The sequence below is a fragment of the Cnephaeus nilssonii genome, assembly GCF_951640355.1.
Source record: "Cnephaeus nilssonii genome assembly, chromosome: 9".
NCBI lineage: Eukaryota > Metazoa > Chordata > Mammalia > Chiroptera > Vespertilionidae > Cnephaeus > Cnephaeus nilssonii.
The window spans coordinates 81,493,820-81,511,750 of NC_137080.1; the positions used below are offsets into that span (position 1 = coordinate 81,493,820).

The following is a 17,931-nucleotide window of genomic DNA, read 5'->3' on the forward strand; positions in this document are numbered from 1 at the left end:
AATGAGTGCACATCTGCCTATAAACCAGAGAGAAATAAGAAAGGGAGGAAGCATCAGAATTATGTCCTGATGACACCAAGAAGTAGATTCTAGACTGAGAGGCTGGCAGAGAGGAAGCCATCTGAAGGAAAAGCCAGCCAGATGGTTTGGCTGCGTGAACTGGATGAGGAGGTGAGTGCCTGCCTGGAGACCAGCGAGGAGGCTCAGCAGTGCAGGCCGTCATTGGCTCCGGCCCCTGGGGTGAGACAGGAAAGGAGCAAAGGGAGCCCTTGTGAATGGTATTTTGAGAAGTGGACAAAAGGACCTGGAGACAGATCTGCTGTGGGGGTGAAGGGGAGGGATGGTCCCGGTTACCTTCCAGGAGCACAAACCTGGGTGCCTGGGGGATGTGGAGGCCACAGGTAGAAATGAGAGTGGGAATGAAAATCTTATTTTGGAGGTTTGTCAACAAACTTGAAATTTACTCTTAAGGGTAATCTTCATAGGGGACTGAAAGTCAAAGCTACTGGTGAGAAGTCACACAAATATGTCCCCTATGTCCATTTAGGAAATTGTCCACACCAGGTTTCGTTCCAAGTTTGACTGGGAATGTATCTTCAGCCTTGGGCTGAGGAGTCCTCATTGGTTTTAATTCAGCTTCGAAAGGAAAGATCCGTTGGAGACAAGATTTCAGAAAAAGAGATCCAGGATGTCCTAACCCTGTGCGGGAGGTGCTTACCTTTGCACCTAGTCAGTGGGAGCGAGGCTCCTACCTCGCTGGGTTGCTGGCCGCCTGTGCCTTTCTGCAGCCCTGGCAGCCGGGTGTGTGGACCCTTTTGATCTGGGTCCAGAAAAGGCTATACATTTTCCAGGTTGAGAAACAGATTTGAGGGTTTTCATGGCTTTAATCCTTCCTGTGATAATAGGTGGCATGCTGTGCTCGGAGCAGGCCCTGGTGGTGGCGGAGCAAGATGAGAAGGCCAGATGCTCTCAGCCTGGTGTTTGAGTTTGGTTTCAGAGTTGACCTTTAATACCTGGAGTACTTTTTCTTTCATTCTCTGATTCGTGTTGTTTGTTTGTTTGTTTGTTTGTTTGTTTAACACTCTCCAAGGTGAGACTTAATTGAAATAGCAAGTTTTGCTTGAACTACCAGCAGACATAGGCAAAGAATGGAATCATTACTTTTTCTTTTTTAATTCTCACCCAGGGATATTTTACTGATTTTAGTTAGAGAGAGGGGAAGAGAAAGAGACAGAGAGAGGGGGAGAGAGAGAGAGAGAGAGAGAGAGAGAGAGAGAGAGAGAGAGAGAGAAGAAACATCTATGTGAAAGAGAAACATTGGTCAGTTGCCTCCCGTATGCACTCCCACTGTGTATCAAACCCAAAACCTAGGTATGCCCTGACTGGGAATTGAACCAGCAACCTTTTGGTACATGGGATGACACGCCAACCAACTGAGCCACACCGCCAGGGCTCATTACATTTTTTATAATCAGTATTATTGTTTCTATCTGCTGTTTCGGAATGGTTATGATATGCCAGACAGTTTGCTAGGGGTCTGCACTCAGTATTCAACTCCTTAACAACACCTCTGCAGAGAAAATATTACTCCTTCTTTGCAGATGAGCAAAGTGTGGCTCACAGAGGTTAATGCCTGCCCATGTAAGAAGGCATTCCACCCAGCTCTCTCTGGCTCAGAGTCCATGCTCACAGTTAAGAGTCGTAGTTCTCAACCTATGTTTCTGGCCTGTAAGATTCCATCCCATGATTCTTGGAGCCGCTTTGTAGAGCAAGGAGCAGTGGGACCACTGTCTTCCCTGCACTCAGGAAAGAACTTTATATGGGGCTGACTTTTTTTTTTTTTTTTTTTTTTACCCATGCCAGCCGTACACATTTATTATTATTATTATTTTTTTAAATTTCTTTATTAAGGTATCACATATTTGTCCTCATCCCCCCATTCCCATCCCACACCCCTCCCCACACATGCCCCCACCCCCCTGTTGTCCTTAACCGCTGGTTAGGCTCATATGCTTGCACACAAGTCCTTTGGTTGATCTCCCCCTTTCCCCCCACCCTTCCCTCCCCTCCCCCTGAGGCCCGACAGTCTGATCCATGCCTCCTTGTTTCTGGGTCTGTTCTTGTTCATCAGTCTATGTTGTTCATTATTTCCCCTAGATGAGTGAGATCATGTGCTATTAGAAATACACTTATAAGAACCGAAAATGAGACAAGCAATAATGGTTATGGTGACAGGCAAATGAATCAGTGTGTAGTGAGTTTCTTTCTGGGCCAACAGTTCTTTTGAGACCCAATTTCAATGTCCAACAGTTCCTTATGTATACATGTTAGCACTGACATTTCAGTTCTGGATGGTGGACACATTTATTATTATTCATGAATGGTCAAAAGACTTACAAGGTCCATTATTATCAGTATAGCCATACATATGAAATATCACTTAGTGACATGGAGTGACTACAACAGCTTTATATATATTTAAAAATATAGACACATACACACATTCTCTTTCAAGTGTTCACCATACACTTCTACTACACAAGCAGGAGGCATGGAGCTGCAGGAGTTACAATATACATGACATGTGGAAATATCTCAAACATAAAAACCACACTTAAGTTACAACAATAAAGTTTCTTTCTTCAAACATTTTGATCTGGGCTCAAGCAAAGCAAATAATGAACACCAATGATTTTCATAGATTAGAGGAATGAACAATGCATTTCATCCCCACCCACTCAAAAAAAAAAAAAAATGTCTACAGCAGATCTGTTTCATCCTCTGGAGATATGATGAGTCAGTAGAATGGATTCTTTTCCCCAGACTGCACAGCCCAGTGTTTTACGACACAGTGCTTCCCTCTCTCCTCCATCCACACCTACCAGGTAAGCCAGAGCCAGGGGTTCTGGTGGTTGACCCCTATGAGACCAAACCTTTTAAAATCTAAAGGGAGAACTTTGACTAAGATGCTGCCAAATTCCTACCTACTAGAATATGCCAAGAAAACAGAAAAAACAGCAGAAATATAGCCATTGCTTAATATTTACCTGCTACAGAACTATGGGGGAGAAACAAGAGAGCCAAACCCAGCGATAAAGATGCACTGTCCTTTTTGGTCAAAAGAAAGCCACACCCAACCTCATGTCTCCTGGGTGAAGTTAGCAGCCTTCATTCTTTTGCAGGTAGGAGATTAATTTATGAATCAATTTTGGCTCTGACTTTTGAGAAGCCATAATTCCTATTAGAGTTGCCGGGCAAAAGTAGTATTGTTTGCTTTAACAGCTGTGATTAAGACAGAACTGCTTGTCTCAGTTTGTGGCCAACTTTCCAGAAAGGTCTCTTTAAGATAAGTGCTATGTGGTGGGCAGTGATTTATGGGGAAGGAGAGGGGAAATCCTGGCTGGTTTGTGCCTCCTGGGCCTGCAGATAGGCCTCCATCTGTGACACGGGTGACACCTGGAATGTGCTACCTTCCACTGGGGCATCGGTGAGTCAGAAAAATTCAGACAAACAACACCAGGGCACAGGAGCCGAGAAAAAGAAAACACATTAAACTGTCTGGAATCAGATGGCCCAGGGGCAGCAGACGAGTGTGGAAGCCTCTTAACACACCCACAGAGAGGTGGGGCAACAGCCCTGTGTTTCTCCTGGTTCCTTGTAGCTGAGGCAGGACAGAAGAATCACTTTCCTGGAAGTCCTTAGGTTTGGGACAGGGGAGGAGGCAGAGATGGGTATTTCTATTCAAACTGTAGTCCTATCTGAGGCTGTGAGCAGAATATGCCCTGTGTCCCCAGCACCAAGCACAGTGCCTGGGAGGTAACCACTCAATATATAGTCAAGTTACTTATAAATCAACTAGAGGCCTGGTGCACGAATTCGTGCACATTGAAAAGAAATTAATTTGAAGAAATATCTTAAAGGCCAGGGAGGGATTGTGGGAGGTTGGCTCCAGAGTGTGTCTGGCCTGTCTCACCCAGTCCCAATCAGCCGGACCCCAGCAGCAAACTAACCTACTAGTAGGAGTGTCTGCCCCCTGGTGTTCAGTGCATGTCATAGCAACTGGTCGAATGGTTGGATACTTAGCATATTAGACCTTTATATATATAGATAAACCAAGGAACAAACCAACTGAGCAAGGGTCAGTGTCAAAATTCACAAATGCCAATGGCAGTGGGTCATTGTGTTTTTCCTCACCGTGGATTTCTAAGGTATTTATTATGCTGACTCAAATGGAGCAGAGTTTTAGCTAATTCTTCCATTTATCATTAATAATTTTGCCTTTATTTTTATTTCAAAACATATTTTGGAAATTGCACACCGTGTTCCGAAGACACATTTAATAATAATACCTCATATTTTTATAGTCCTTTAGGATTTACAAAGTGGTCACTTTCATTATCTTCTCCTGTTTGAGTCATGGCAGGTTATAATTAAAATAAAATGGACTTTGGAGTCAGAAAAATGTAGCTTCAAATCCCAGTTCTAAGATTTGCTTTCCATATGGCTTCAGTTTTGCCATCTGCAAAATGGGGGTTTGCATACTGTTCTCATGGCCCTCGAACCTAGCAGGTAATGGATAAATGGCAGCTGCTGTTATTATTGTTACTTTCGTTATGGTCACCTGGGATCTATTCGGTATCCCTGAAGAAAGAGATGAGCAAATATCAGTTCTCTCAAAGCAAAAGAGGAAAAATAAGAGTAAGCAGATATGCTTGGAGACTGCACGATTGTTCCCCCATAGGAGCACCAGCAGACGGTGTTGAAAACAAAAATCCACGCTAAAGCCAAGAACAAACTTATGGGCTCATATTGGTTCTCCAAGATCACCTCTCAGTTTCCTCATTTGGATTCGAATGTTAGATCCCAAACCTGCTTAGTCACCAGAAGCACCTGTGGGAATTGGAAAAAAAAATACACATTTCTGGGCCTCCCCCATCAAGATTCTACTTTGGCTCACGTAGGCTGAAGCTCCAAAATATCTGTGTGTGTAGAATTCCCTAGGTGGGAGTAATCATCAGTCAAGTGTGGGCGACACTGGAATAGGGTGTTTTTTTTTAGCCTATTTGGAAGAACTGACCATTTTTAAGGAGCAGATGTTTCCTTCTCTATTAGAGATCCCATACTTACCAGTCTTTGATCAGGGAGAAGTGATGCGCAGGCCAAGGGTTACTCTGAAACTCCTTTAGAAGTTAGTGAACATAAAAGGTGGATAAGGGACAGAGGGCCTTAGAGGCTGGTGCTCTTGTTAGTAGTTGCACAGATCCCATAGACTGGGACTCGCTAGAGGCACAGGAACTTTCCTCTTAGTATTTTAAGTTTTTGGCTCAGCTCCCTGGAAGATCTCAGCGGAAGAACTCACTGCCTTGGTTTCAGTGGGGAGTGATGACATCCATGAATCACCATGTGCTTTCCAGGCCCACGCTTGTTCTGCAATTACGTGTGCAAAGAGCACTGAGTGGTGGGCTCACAGGTGCGAGGTAGACAGGGCCCTCAGGCGGACGTTAATATTATGCTGCGATCAGACCCTGGGATGCAACACAGCGGATGATGAAATGGGGGATATGGATTGTTATAGACCTCATTCATCTCAAAAGCAGCTCCCGTCCAGGAAATCCTGTTTACATTCATGGGAGGAGAGTCAACTGACCACAGCAAAGAGGATCCTGGAGCTAGGAATCCTCTGGAGGGTATAAATAGTACTGCATTACTTTTCAGGAAAAAAGAATGTGCTCTAAGGCAGACCTGCCCTCCTTGCAAATATTCCAAGGGGCAACATACTGTGTCTAGAATTCAGAGCACATAAATTAAGATAGGTAGTCCCCCAGACCACCACCCTGAAGCTTGTTGTCATCGCAAAACCATTTGAGAATCAGAAAAAAAGAAAACCAGGAAATTTGAGGCAACAGCCTCAATGAGAGAAACATAGTATCATGACAGACTGAGATTGGGTTTTAAAAGTCACCTGTTCTGCAGGAAATAATCTTTATAAGGAGAAAATGCACCTTAAAGTGCATTCTTTTTTGTTGTTTTAATCCTAACCCGAGGATATTTATTTCATTGCTTTTCAGAGAGAGAGTGAGTGGAAGGGAAGGAGGGAGGAGGAGAGAGAGAAACATCAATGTGAGAGACACATTGACTGGTTGCCTCTGGCACACACCCCAACTTGGGAACGGTGAGGAGTGAACCCACAACCCAGGTATGTGCCCTTGACTCGGAATCCAACCCAAGACCCTTTGTTATGTGTGCCAATGTTCTAACCACTGAGCAAGGACAAAATGCATTCTTAATTTTAAGAAAATCTGCATTTTTACAGTTTGTGTTAATTATATTAAGTTGAATGATGCCAAAAATGAGATAATTCTCAACAAGTTTGGTGAGTTAAACCAACATGCTAAGACAAACATAGTTTGCAACTGTAAGTAAACAAACATTTTCTACCATAAACATTTATCAACTGGAATTTCCCATAGTAAACTTACTCTAGTTTAGTGTTTCACGTAAATAATCCTTGGAACAATGAGAGCAAATCTTGCAATTTTATGGGAGACATTCTTTGTCCTTTTAGAAAATAGACATAGAATTTTTCATTGTATGGTAATATATGCATCATAGGTCCAGATTTTACTTAAATTTTAAGGTAATTGTTTTGTAGGTATTTACTTATCTTTTTCTTACTTAACTGACAAAATAAAATAGGCCACAACTTGCCTTCTCAATGTATCTATAAAATTTTTTCTTAATTTTTTGAAGGTGGTTCATTAGCTTCTAACCTAGTCCATGGCTTCTGCTCCAGTTATATATTTCAGCCAAGAATGAGCCAAGGATTCCGGCAATAACAGAGAGGTGGATCTGTGACTCAACTCAGAGTCACAGGTTAAACTTACTATGTGGTGACTCCAGGCTAGATGGAGTGAGTAAGGCTATGAGAAATGAAACAGTTCCTGCCCTTGAGGAGCTTACAGCTAGTGGGCCAGACATGATGTCATACAGGAAACTATATGACACCTATATATATACTAGAGGCCCGATGCATGAAAATTCATGCAAGAGTAGGCCTTCCTTCCCCTGACTGCTGGCACTGGCTGCCCTCTGGTACCTGGGACTCAGGTGGCTTTGCTCCAGCCCCAGCTATGTCTGGAAGGACATCTGGTCTAATTAGCATATTACCCTTTTATTATTATAGATATAATAGAGGCTTTGTGCATTGGGAGGGGGTGTCCTTCAGCCCGACCTGCACCCTCTCCAATCTGGGACCCCTTGGGAGATGTCCGACTGCTGGTTTAGGTCCTATCCTAAACCAGCAGTTGGACATCCCTCTCACAATCCAGGACTGCTGGCTCCTAACCGCTCACCTGCCTGCCTGCCTGATTGCCCCTAACCACTTCTACCTGCCAGCCTAATTGCCCCCTAACCGCTCCCCTGCTGGCCTGGTTGATGCCTAATTGCTCCCCTGCCAGCCTGATCACCTCCAACTGCCCTTCCCTGCTGGTCCGATCACCCCCAACTGCCCTCCCCTGCCAGCCTGATCACCCCAAACTATCCTCCCCTGCCAGCCTGATGGCCCCCAACTGCCCTCCCCTGCAAGCCTGGTTGCCCCCAGCTGCCCTCCCCTGCAGGCCTGGTTGCCCCCAACTGCCCTCCCCTGCAGACCTGATCGCCCACAACTGCCCTCCCTTGCTGGGCTGTTTGCCCCCAACTGCCTTCCCCTGCCATCCTGATCACCCACAACTGCCCTCCTCTGCCAGCCATCTTGTGGTGGCCATCTTGTGATGATGCCATGCATGACGCCACCTAGGCTTTTATTATATAAGATACACATACACTGTCTGCTCTGCCTGCAGTGGGCATGTATGTGTTGGGGGCCAGATGCATCTAGAATGATAGCCAGTCAGCCAGCCTGAAGACAATTTGGAAAAACAATGAAGAGCTGAAGATCACTTTCATTTTACTTTCCAACTTGCCAACTTTGCTTTTGTGGAACACCTATCATATTCTGAAATACAGAGTAAAAACTGAGAGCCACGCCAGGCTAGGAGCAAAGGGAATTAACTAGATGACTTTCCCTAGAGGTCTCAAGTTTGCATAATCCATCTCTCAAAATACATGCATGTCAATTGAATGGTGTTTGAAACATATGAGTCATCCTGGTGAGTCAGGACATGTATTAGCATTTACTATTTAGATTGTTGCCAAAGCCTGCATGCTAGGTCTCTCTGCTTCTATTCTTGTCCTATTACAGTCTATTCTCCACACGGAGGGCCTTGGCCTTGGACACGAAGAAGGGTGTGGGAATGGAGAGGAAGGACAAGCTTAGCCTTGTCCTGAGCTTAGCCTGTGAATCTCTTAAATGGCCAGAGACCACTGCTCTGAGACCCGACAGATCAGTTGCCTTCTTGGTTTAAATAGTAAAGTTGTAGAGAGGATGCACCATGAGGGGGGCTTGGTGGTGGTCAGTATACAAATTCTTCTTTTCCTCTAAAAAGTTTATTAGAAATTCTTTTGTTGTTGTTGTTGTTAATCCTTACCTAAGGATAATTTTCCATTGATTTTTAGAGAGAGTGTAAGGGATAGGGAGAGGGAGAGACAGAGAAAGAGAAAGAGAAACACTGGCCACCTCCTGCATGCTGTGCCCTTGACAAGAATTGAACCCAGGACCCTTCAGTCCATGGATCAACACTCTATCCACTGAGCCAAACTGGCCAGGGCTTTGCTAGAAATTCTTAAAGACTGATATGTCCAGCATCCACATGTTCCTGTCATCACCTTTAAGTGCTAAAATGTCTACGGTGTTCTCCCTCCACCACCCACAGTAAGTTCTCACAGCCTTCTTATGTTTCATTTCAGTTGCCACGAGTCATCCTACAGCTAAAGAGTACACTGTTGATATTGAGATCAGTTTTAAAAATGCCTCCTTCCTGGATCCTGTCAAAGCTTACCTGAACAGCCTCAGTTTCCCAATTCAAGGCAATGACACTGACCCCATTGCCAACATTCTGAGCATAGAGGTGACAACAGGTAAGTAAAAGACCCATTGCTTCAGAAGGGAGGATTAGGCATATCAAGAGAAAGGCTCTCTGGGCTCCTTCCCATTAGAGCAAATTATACTGAGTAGGCAAGTACAATGACCCAACGGGCTTGACCTGTGATTCTGTCATTTCATTGCCTTCCAGATGAAATCTCTGTTGGTAAACTCTGCAGCCAGTTTGCTTATTTAAATGGTAACCTCATGTTTACTTAGTGGTTTGTTTGTTGGTTGTCACAAAGTGGTCCCAAGATATGGCCATGAAAACTACAGGATCCTTTTACCCTGGGCAATCAGTGGATATGGAAAGTATGAGCTCAGGAGACTGATAAGTAGAAGTTCCCTTCTTTTTGGCATCATAGGTCAGGAAATAGGAACCAGGTACATGCCCAGGTCAGAACTAAGACATTAAGCAGGACCTCCCAGACTATGGGGTTGGACTTTCTGGTCATTGACTCCCTTCCAAGGTCATGATAGCTCTCTTATGTCTCAGGGGATCATCACCTCTATGCCATAGCAGCTGTGAGATGTGGTTGCTCTTTATGTTATACAAGGTGACTGCTTTGTAAATTGCAAAGCACTAAGATGTGGACTTTATTATTCTAAAATAGTAACAAGAATAAAATTCTTATTTTTAAAGAACTTTTTGAATTCTAATATTTTAAATAGTCTATAACAGTGTCAATCTGCATATTGATTTTTAGCTCTTAATATATGCTGCTTGAACCTGAAAGAGCTGCCTTAAAGCTCCCTTTGGATTCCATTCCCCACCAAATTCTGCATTAGCATTAATTTCCTTGAGTTACCATGAGGTTCTCTGATCCAATGCATTGTGAGTCATCCACAATGTTTTTCAAATGTATTTGTGAAAAGGACTCTTCCATAGAACATTTCACAAAACCAGTTACGTTGGAGCAAGATAGGAAACACCTTTCTATGTCTCCACTCAGCACAGATCTGCATCTAAAATTGTTTCCCCTACTTATGGGAAAAATTAATAATTTGATATATTTTTAGTCAATTTTGTTTTGCTTCTCAATTTTTTTTTTAGTGGAAACCTTTGGTATCTATTTGGGTACTAGAAAGCTAATCTAGTAAAAAAATGTACCAATAAGTATCAAATATAAGTCATTCATTTTTGTTGAACAGGTTGTGATTGTTCACACTTGAACTTTCCTTGTGAGCTAATGTTATGTACACTCAATATAGACATATTAACACAATCTCCTTGGTTTGTCTCCCTTCCAAGGTCATGATAGCTCTCCTATGTCTCAGGGGATCATCACCTCTATGCCATAGCAGCTGTGAAATGTGGTTGCTCTTTATGTTATACAACAGTGGAGCCCCTGAAATCACACTGTTGGAGGAGGTGTGATTTCAGGGGCTCCACTGTTGATGCCATTTTAGAAACTTGTTAACCCAAGTTTACAAATTGGGTTAACAAATTTATAATTTGGATTAGCAAGTTACTCTTTTAAGATGCAAATGTCCTGGGAAAGCTTAATTTATCCTGCCAGCAAGACTGGTTATTCACTCCTTGAATGGGTGAAAACTTTCTGATAGTTAACTGAGAGAGCCTGTGGCTCAAGGACCTTAGGACCAGAGGGGAAAGCTGGGGAGAGTTGACCTCAGAAAGGAGTGCATGGGGTGGGTGAGCAATGAAGATTAGACTTATTGACCATGATACTAATATCTAAGCACCCCCAAATTTTCTCCATTCCCCTCTTCCCATGCCGCTCCCTGCCCATTCTTCTAACAGCTTACTTTATGATACTTTCAAGGAAGACATTTTTAATAATAGCAAACAAAACTAAGGGCCAGACAGTGTATGTAAAGCACCAAATAATACCTGTAATGTGGTAGGTGGTCTGGTGATGATAGCTTTTGTCATCCTCTTAAAGCAAGTTTGTATTTTACATGGGAGTCAAAAGTTCTTCAAATACTACCCCCATATCCCTCTCAAAAGAAACAAAAACAAAAGCAAAAAACAAAATAATGCTTTAGCAGTGGGATTTCAGGTCAGTAAAAGAGAGATTTTGACAAAGCGGGTCTTTTTGGCTCTCTTCAAATTCCCCCACCAATGATCCCCACCCTCACCAGCAGCCTGGACACCCTCTGATCCCTAAGCGTCTGCCCAGCTCCCACAGACTTCCAGAGCACGGGGCTGCATCAGCATCCAAGGACTCACTGGGACTCAGTTGTTCCTCCTACTTTAGGAATAATTATTTCATGGCTTTCTTTTGGAGAGTCACTCTGTTGAGCCTTTGCCCAGGTGCCCATCTGCAAAAAAAAAAACCAAAAAAAAACACCAGCTACCGGTGATTTGACTTTGGTCCAGTTTTAGAAATAAATTCAGCACTCTGTTTTCAGAGCATGTTCAGTGTCCCCTTAGTATCAGACTCTGGGCTGCTCACATTTGACATGAAATGTAAAAGGCACAATTTTGCTTGTATTTTTCATTTGTTTTCTATTGCTGTGTAACAAATTACCCCAAAACTTAGCATTCAAACAACAAACATGTCACAGTTTCTGAAGGCCAGAAATTTGGGAAAAGCTTAGCAGGCTCTGGCTCAGGGTCTCTCATGAGGTTGTCAAGCTGTCCGCCAGAGGAACAGTCATCTGAAGGCTCAACTGGGGGTGGAAAATTCGCTTTCAAGCTCACTCATGTGATTCCCAGCAGGCCTCAGTTCCTCACTAGCTATTGGCTGGAGACCTCGGTTTCTCACTCTGTGGTTTTGTGAAATGTCATGACACATTCTCATGTGATGACAGCTGGCTTCCCCCAGAGCAAGTGATGCAAGAGAGAATGAGAGAGAGCCACCAAAGTGAAAGCCGGAGTGTCTTTATAACCTAATCTCAGAAGTAATACTTCTGTTATAATCTATTTATTGGTCACACAGACCAACCCCAGTACAATATGAGAGGGAACTACATAAGAGTGTGAATACCCAGAGGCAGGGATAGTCAGGGCCCATCTTGGAGGCTGGCTACTGTATGTCAGAAATCTCTCATATTATTGTAGGCATGCCCTGGTCTAGTTGGAGTAGTCATCTTTTAGATGCCCAGGCCTAATAGCATGGTGATACATACAGGAGCCATGGGAATCTCATGCAGTACTCTTGAACTTCTCAGAAGGCCGGTATGGAGTGGAGTTAGTCTCTACTTGCAGTCTATTCATGCAAAAGTGGTGACCACCTTCTCTCTCCTCACTGTTTTGGTTGACAATAGTCTGCAGACCTACTGGAAATGAAATCTGGTGCTCCTGTGAGACAGGCTACAGGTGGCCTCAGGAACAGTGCCTTCACAATCTCACATGTCAAGAGCATGACAACGCCCCTGCAGGGCATCCTTGCAATTGCCTTAAAGGACTGCCTCCCAATGGACCCTTTTGTCAGCTCCAGAGAGGTAAGTAACTGCTCATTAAATGTTCATTTGCTGAGTGGCTATTTGGTATCAGATCAAGCAAATGTTTCTGTGTCCTGTGTGTTCTTAAAGGCTAACATGAGATTTTTAAATATTGCCCCCTTTTTTCAGACATAACCCTGAGAATGTCAGTCAGACTCAATGTGGGCTTTCAAGAAGACCTCAGGAACACTTCCTCTGCCCTCTATAGGTCCTACAAGACTGACTTGGAAACAGCGGTAGGTTTTGGTCTCACGGGCCTCTGAACCAAACAAACTTTGGGCTGCACTATTGCAGGGGTCCTCAAACTTTTTAATCAGGGGCCAGTTCACTGTCCCTCAGACCGTTGGAGGGCCGGACTATAGTTTAAAAAAACTATGAACAAATTCCTATGCACACTGCACATATCTTATTTTGAAGTAAAAAAACAAAATGGCAAAACACCCGCATGTAGCCCACGGGCCATAGTTTGAGGATGCCTGATCTATTGCATTTACTGTGGATAGTTTGCTTGGATCTGTCATAATTTATGAATGTGGATGTTAAAATTACTCCTGTACTTCTGGGATGATGAATTCAGAAGAGCTCGAATCAGTGTTCAGGGGATGATTGGACATCATCTTGACCTTTAGATGGGACTTCTTTCCAGGATAGAGTTGATTCAGATATGATTTGGTGACATGAACTCACTGAAACCTATTCAGAGACCCAAGAGCTTGATCTAGAAGCACTGGATGGTACATTTCTATTTGTCTTTACACAGCACATGGATAAAACTACTAACATCTTTTGAGCAGATCAGCCCAAGACTGGCAGGGGATGATTGGACATCATCTTGACCTTTAGATGGGACTTCTTTCCAGGATAGAGTTGGTTCAGATATGATTTGGAACAGAGGGTTCCAAATCACTCTATGCTAACAGTTCATAGGCATTCACTATTAAGCCAGATTTAAATTTACTCCTGTGAAAATAGAGACTATTCCCTGAGTGTTAACTGTGCGCCAGACACTATTGTCAGTGCATTACACTGGATGACTTCATCTCAACTTAAATGCTTTCCTTGAATTAACTTATTTGGAATAGACCATCCCAACTGATGTGGCACAAATTATTACAGGTAGCCTGAGATCATGACTTCCCTAACTCTCTGGGCAGCTGAGCTTCTACCTCAGGCCAGGAGCAGGCCGGGAGCAAACCTGAGTGTGCCACACAAATATTATCATTTTCCATAGGTGCCATGTTAGAGTGCTGATGCCGGAGAGCTCTTGGACATCTGAGTTACATATCTGGCATGTAATAGTTCTACACAGCATGAGAGTCTTTCTCAGACACACAACCACATGCAAAAGCACGTACGTTTGAGGAAGGAGAGTCACATACTAAACTCTGGATCCCACCCAGGCAGGTACCTGGTACAGAGTGCTTTGCACATTGCTTCTGTCCTGTCCATGTGACTTGCATCAAATTGAATTTCCTATAAGGTTGGTATTCAGAGGAATGAACTGGAGTAAAAACATCATCATAAACCACATTGGCGCAACCAGCGCTGCAATATGTTAAGTGAGGCGTGAGGCAGTGTTGTGGCCTTAAGAGTGTACCTCCTAGATCTCCAACTGTAGGGAATGTAATTGACCATGGCCCTCAGCTGCTGCCTCTGATGGTCATGACAGTGCTTGTTGCTCACTGCTAATGAATAAGCTCGGCAGGTCTGCAGCTTCCAGATACAGACCCATTTGAAGGCCTTCCCGAACCTTCCCAGGCTCAGTCTAGGATGGTTTCATCCAACCTTCATTCCCACTCTCTTCCACTTGGGGTCAAATGGCTCTCTCTGCCTTCCTGCTGCCTCTCCCTTATTCTTTTTTCTTGAATACATAGGTTTTTATTGATTTTAGAGAGAAGAAGGTAGAGGAAAAGAGATAGAAACATCAATGATGAGAGAGAATAATTGATCAGCTGCCTCCTACACAACCCCTACTAGGGATTGAGCCCGCAATCCGGGCATGCGCCCTGACCAGGAATTCAACCATGACCTCCTGGCTCATGAGCCAATGCTCAACCAATGAGCCACACTGGCAAGGCTCCCCCATATTCTTTCCTAGTTGTTTTCCTGAGTACTAGTAAATGTTTCTACATTTAACCTGGTGTTTGCTTTTTAGAGAACATAGACGTTCAGAGGTAGATAATAGGAATGGCTTCTTCAGAGATCAGCTGATGCCAGAGCTAACAACATACACAGGAGATTTCACTCAGGGCGAAAAGGAATATGTGCTTTTTACCCTGTTTCTAATCTTTGACATCTCTCTCATTGGACCTTGCTACATGACACTGTCTGCTTTATTTTTCAGTTCTGGAAAGGTTACAGTATTTTACCTGGCTTCAAATTGGTGACTGTGACAGGGTTCAGGTAAGAATGCTGTAATTGGGTCGTTTCTATCTAATGGCACAGACCAACACATCAGTGAAGGAGGAAAAGCCCATTAGAGGGGCGTCATCTGGGACACTCAACAGGGGCAGAATGCTGGGGCTGAAAGTGGCCGAAATACTGAGAATTGTAGCTCACTCCGTACAGAGGCACCTACTTAGAAGGAAGGTGAAAAAAGACTCGTGTTCATTCTATGCACACAAGAATTTTACCAAGATATGGGGTAAGTTTGTAGTTTTGAGAGTTCAGAAATATAAAAGTGAAATAATGTCACACAATAATGCATTTATTCAAGAAAAGTTGGCCAGCCAGGACCACAGGTGCAGGCTGCTGCAATGTGGGTGGTGCCCCCTAGAGTTGGGCACCCTGGCTGACCTGAGAGGGTTTGCACAGTTTTTCAAACAGTTGGTTGCCAATGTTAAGTTAAGAATGTGTACAGAGACAGTGAGGATTTTGGCTTCACTTGACATTAAGCTTCTCTGGTAACCCAGGGCCAGCATGGCTGTAGGACAACTGTCTGCATTGTGGCTGCCACCCTATGGCCAGCTGATGTGTTTCGTTCACTCACCCCTGCCTGGCTATTTTGTTATTTATGTTACCTGTCTGCATACAGTGGAGTGTCCACGCCCCACCTCAGGCTTTCAACTAGAGTTTGAAAACACATTGAGTTCAGTGAACCCTTCCTGCCGTTTTGTTTTCTCATACAAATAAACCATAAGGATCTAGACTCTTCCAGGTCAGTTACTGCTTTACTGAACTGCATGGTCTCTGTCCAGGCCCGGAAGTGTGGTTGTGGCATATGAAATCAGAACTACAACGCCATCCCCTGGATTAATGCACAGAGCGAATGAGCTGGTCACACAGAACCTCAACCAGACCTACAAAATGGACTACACTTCTTTTCAAGCAGTGACTAGTAGTAAGTAGACATTGCTACTTCTTTTTTTCCTGTGCAATGATTCCATTTAGATATGACAACGGTGTTTATTGTTATGCTGAAATCTATGAAATTACATTGTGATGTCCCTGTAGAGAGAGTCTCCGGTCCTCAGCATAGAGGTCTATGTGCCATCTCCCTGCCTTAGGCTGGTGCAGAGCCTCTCAACAAGTCTAATTCACTGTAGGTGGGGGAGAGGTTGCCAGGGGAGGGATTTTGCAAGGGGGCCGCAGAGCCATCTGGGTTTATGGATTTTAAAAGTTACTGTAACAGGTCCAAGATATCCAAAAAAATACAACCAACATTTGGTGCAGGTTGAGATATTCATGAAGTGCCCTGGTATTAAATAGGGGCCACTGTTATTTTAGAGCAGTAGTTCTCAAAGTGTGGCCCCAGACCAGCAGCATCAGCACTGCAGGGAAACTTGTTAGAAATGCAAATTCTTGGGCCACCCCAGACCAAGCAGGGCCAATCTGTTTCAACAAGCCCTCCAGGCGATTTGATGCCCAGGAAAGTTTGAGAACCCCTGCTTTGGATCACATCCAAAAGAGTGAGAGTCCTGGGATTTTAGATGTTCTCCTACATTTTACAAATGGGTTACAGTGCTGGGCTCTGTTGTGTTAGGAGGTGGGTGGATCTATATTGTTGTCCAAGGGCTGGCAAGGGGAGCTGGCTGGGCAGAGATTTGGTGGGCTGGAGTTTGGCTGGTAGACGTCCTGGATAACACAGGCGCATGGTTCCCAGGTAAAGGTAGTTCCTCTTCAACGTGGTCCACTGTCGGGGAGGACAGTGCAGAGAGGGCCAAGGGCACAATTGAGAGGAAGGGCACCCTTCTCAGCGGCTAGGCTGTCCTCACAGCAGGTTTGTGCTCTTTCTCTTTACATTCTCTGCTGGTATTGTTAACAGCGGATCTTTTAAAAAATAAAATATTGAAAGAGAGATACACAATGGTAAGAAAGTGCTGCAACATAAGCAAGATAAAATAGCAAAATAAAAATTCAGGACAAATAAGGGAAAATTTCAGATGAAATTTTCAGATGAAACCTGGAAAGCTAAAAAAAAAAGGAGAATAAGTGGCCTAAAAGTGTGGACTCACACAGAAGCAATTTTAGCAATGCCACATCTTCACCCCTAATATCACCCCTGAAAATTTATTTTTATTTATTGTTCTGAGGGCATAGGAGAGGAGTAGTTTCTTGCATAGGCATTCTTCAATTATTATTATTTTCCCCCCAAAATTTCAGTTGTGCTGAGAATAATCAGACATTTAAATGAATAAGATGCAGCAGCCTTACTGATCAGTGGCTGTCAGTCCAGAAATAATGGTGCTTTAGTACCCATGGCTTATTCTTCCAAAGAGCAATGAAGTCATTGGGAATGGTACTCAACTCCCCTTTCTGCAGAGGATCTACATCCATCCCTGTCCTCCTTTAAGACCAGAATGTGAGTCTGTGATGTACTCGGCCTTAGACCACGAAACATGAACTTATGTTTTGTGCCATTGGGTGCACAAACACCGCCGTGCTCTCCATAGTATTGGTGGTGTTTACCCAGAATACAAATATCAAAAAATTCAAGTGACTGCATGCTTTGTATTTGAGGGACAGGGGAGAGGAAAAGAACAAGAAAGAAAAATGCTGAGTGAATGAGTTGGTATCAGGAACCTATTTTTAAATCTGTCTTTATGAAACACAAAAGGTTCCTGGCAATCTTTAGAACAGTGCCATTGGTTTTGTCACATGTAAACCCTCTGGTGATCCTCAATTAATCAGCAGGGTCCTTTAACTAGATATCCCTTTCTTTAATCACTGCCAATAAATTTATGATCAGTTCTATACAACCATATAATCCTGGCGGTTTTACTAGTCATAGTAATTAGCAACAATAGTAATGAAAAGAGGGCGCTATTATTGTATCTTTTCTATGGAAAGCCCGGTGTGTTCCACGTATTTCATCTTCACACATTCCCTGAGGCAAATATTACTATCTTCATTTTACAGGTGAGGAAATGGAGGCTTAGAGAGGGCAAATAATTTGCTCCGGGACATATAGTAAGTAACACAAGAGTATGTGACTTCAAAGCCAGTTCACTGTGTTAACTATTCATAGGTGGCCTTGATTCCTAATGGTTGAATGTGCTTTTTAA

General features: G+C 43.6%; 1 protein-coding gene across 4 annotated transcripts in view; it reads left to right on the forward strand.

The window, feature by feature from the left end:
- ADGRF5 (adhesion G protein-coupled receptor F5) overlaps window positions 1–17,931 on the forward strand; it is a 104,555-nt gene that overhangs the window by 56,098 nt on the left and 30,526 nt on the right. For all 4 annotated transcript variants that reach the window (XM_079780858.1, XM_079780856.1, XM_079780859.1 and 1 more), the window contains exons 4-8: window positions 8,845–9,015; window positions 12,251–12,427; window positions 12,557–12,663; window positions 14,772–14,830; window positions 15,625–15,767. In XM_079780858.1, the coding sequence (XP_079636984.1) occupies window positions 8,845–9,015; window positions 12,251–12,427; window positions 12,557–12,663; window positions 14,772–14,830; window positions 15,625–15,767 (657 nt within the window). The remainder of the gene's footprint in view (window positions 1–8,844; window positions 9,016–12,250; window positions 12,428–12,556; window positions 12,664–14,771; window positions 14,831–15,624; window positions 15,768–17,931) is intronic.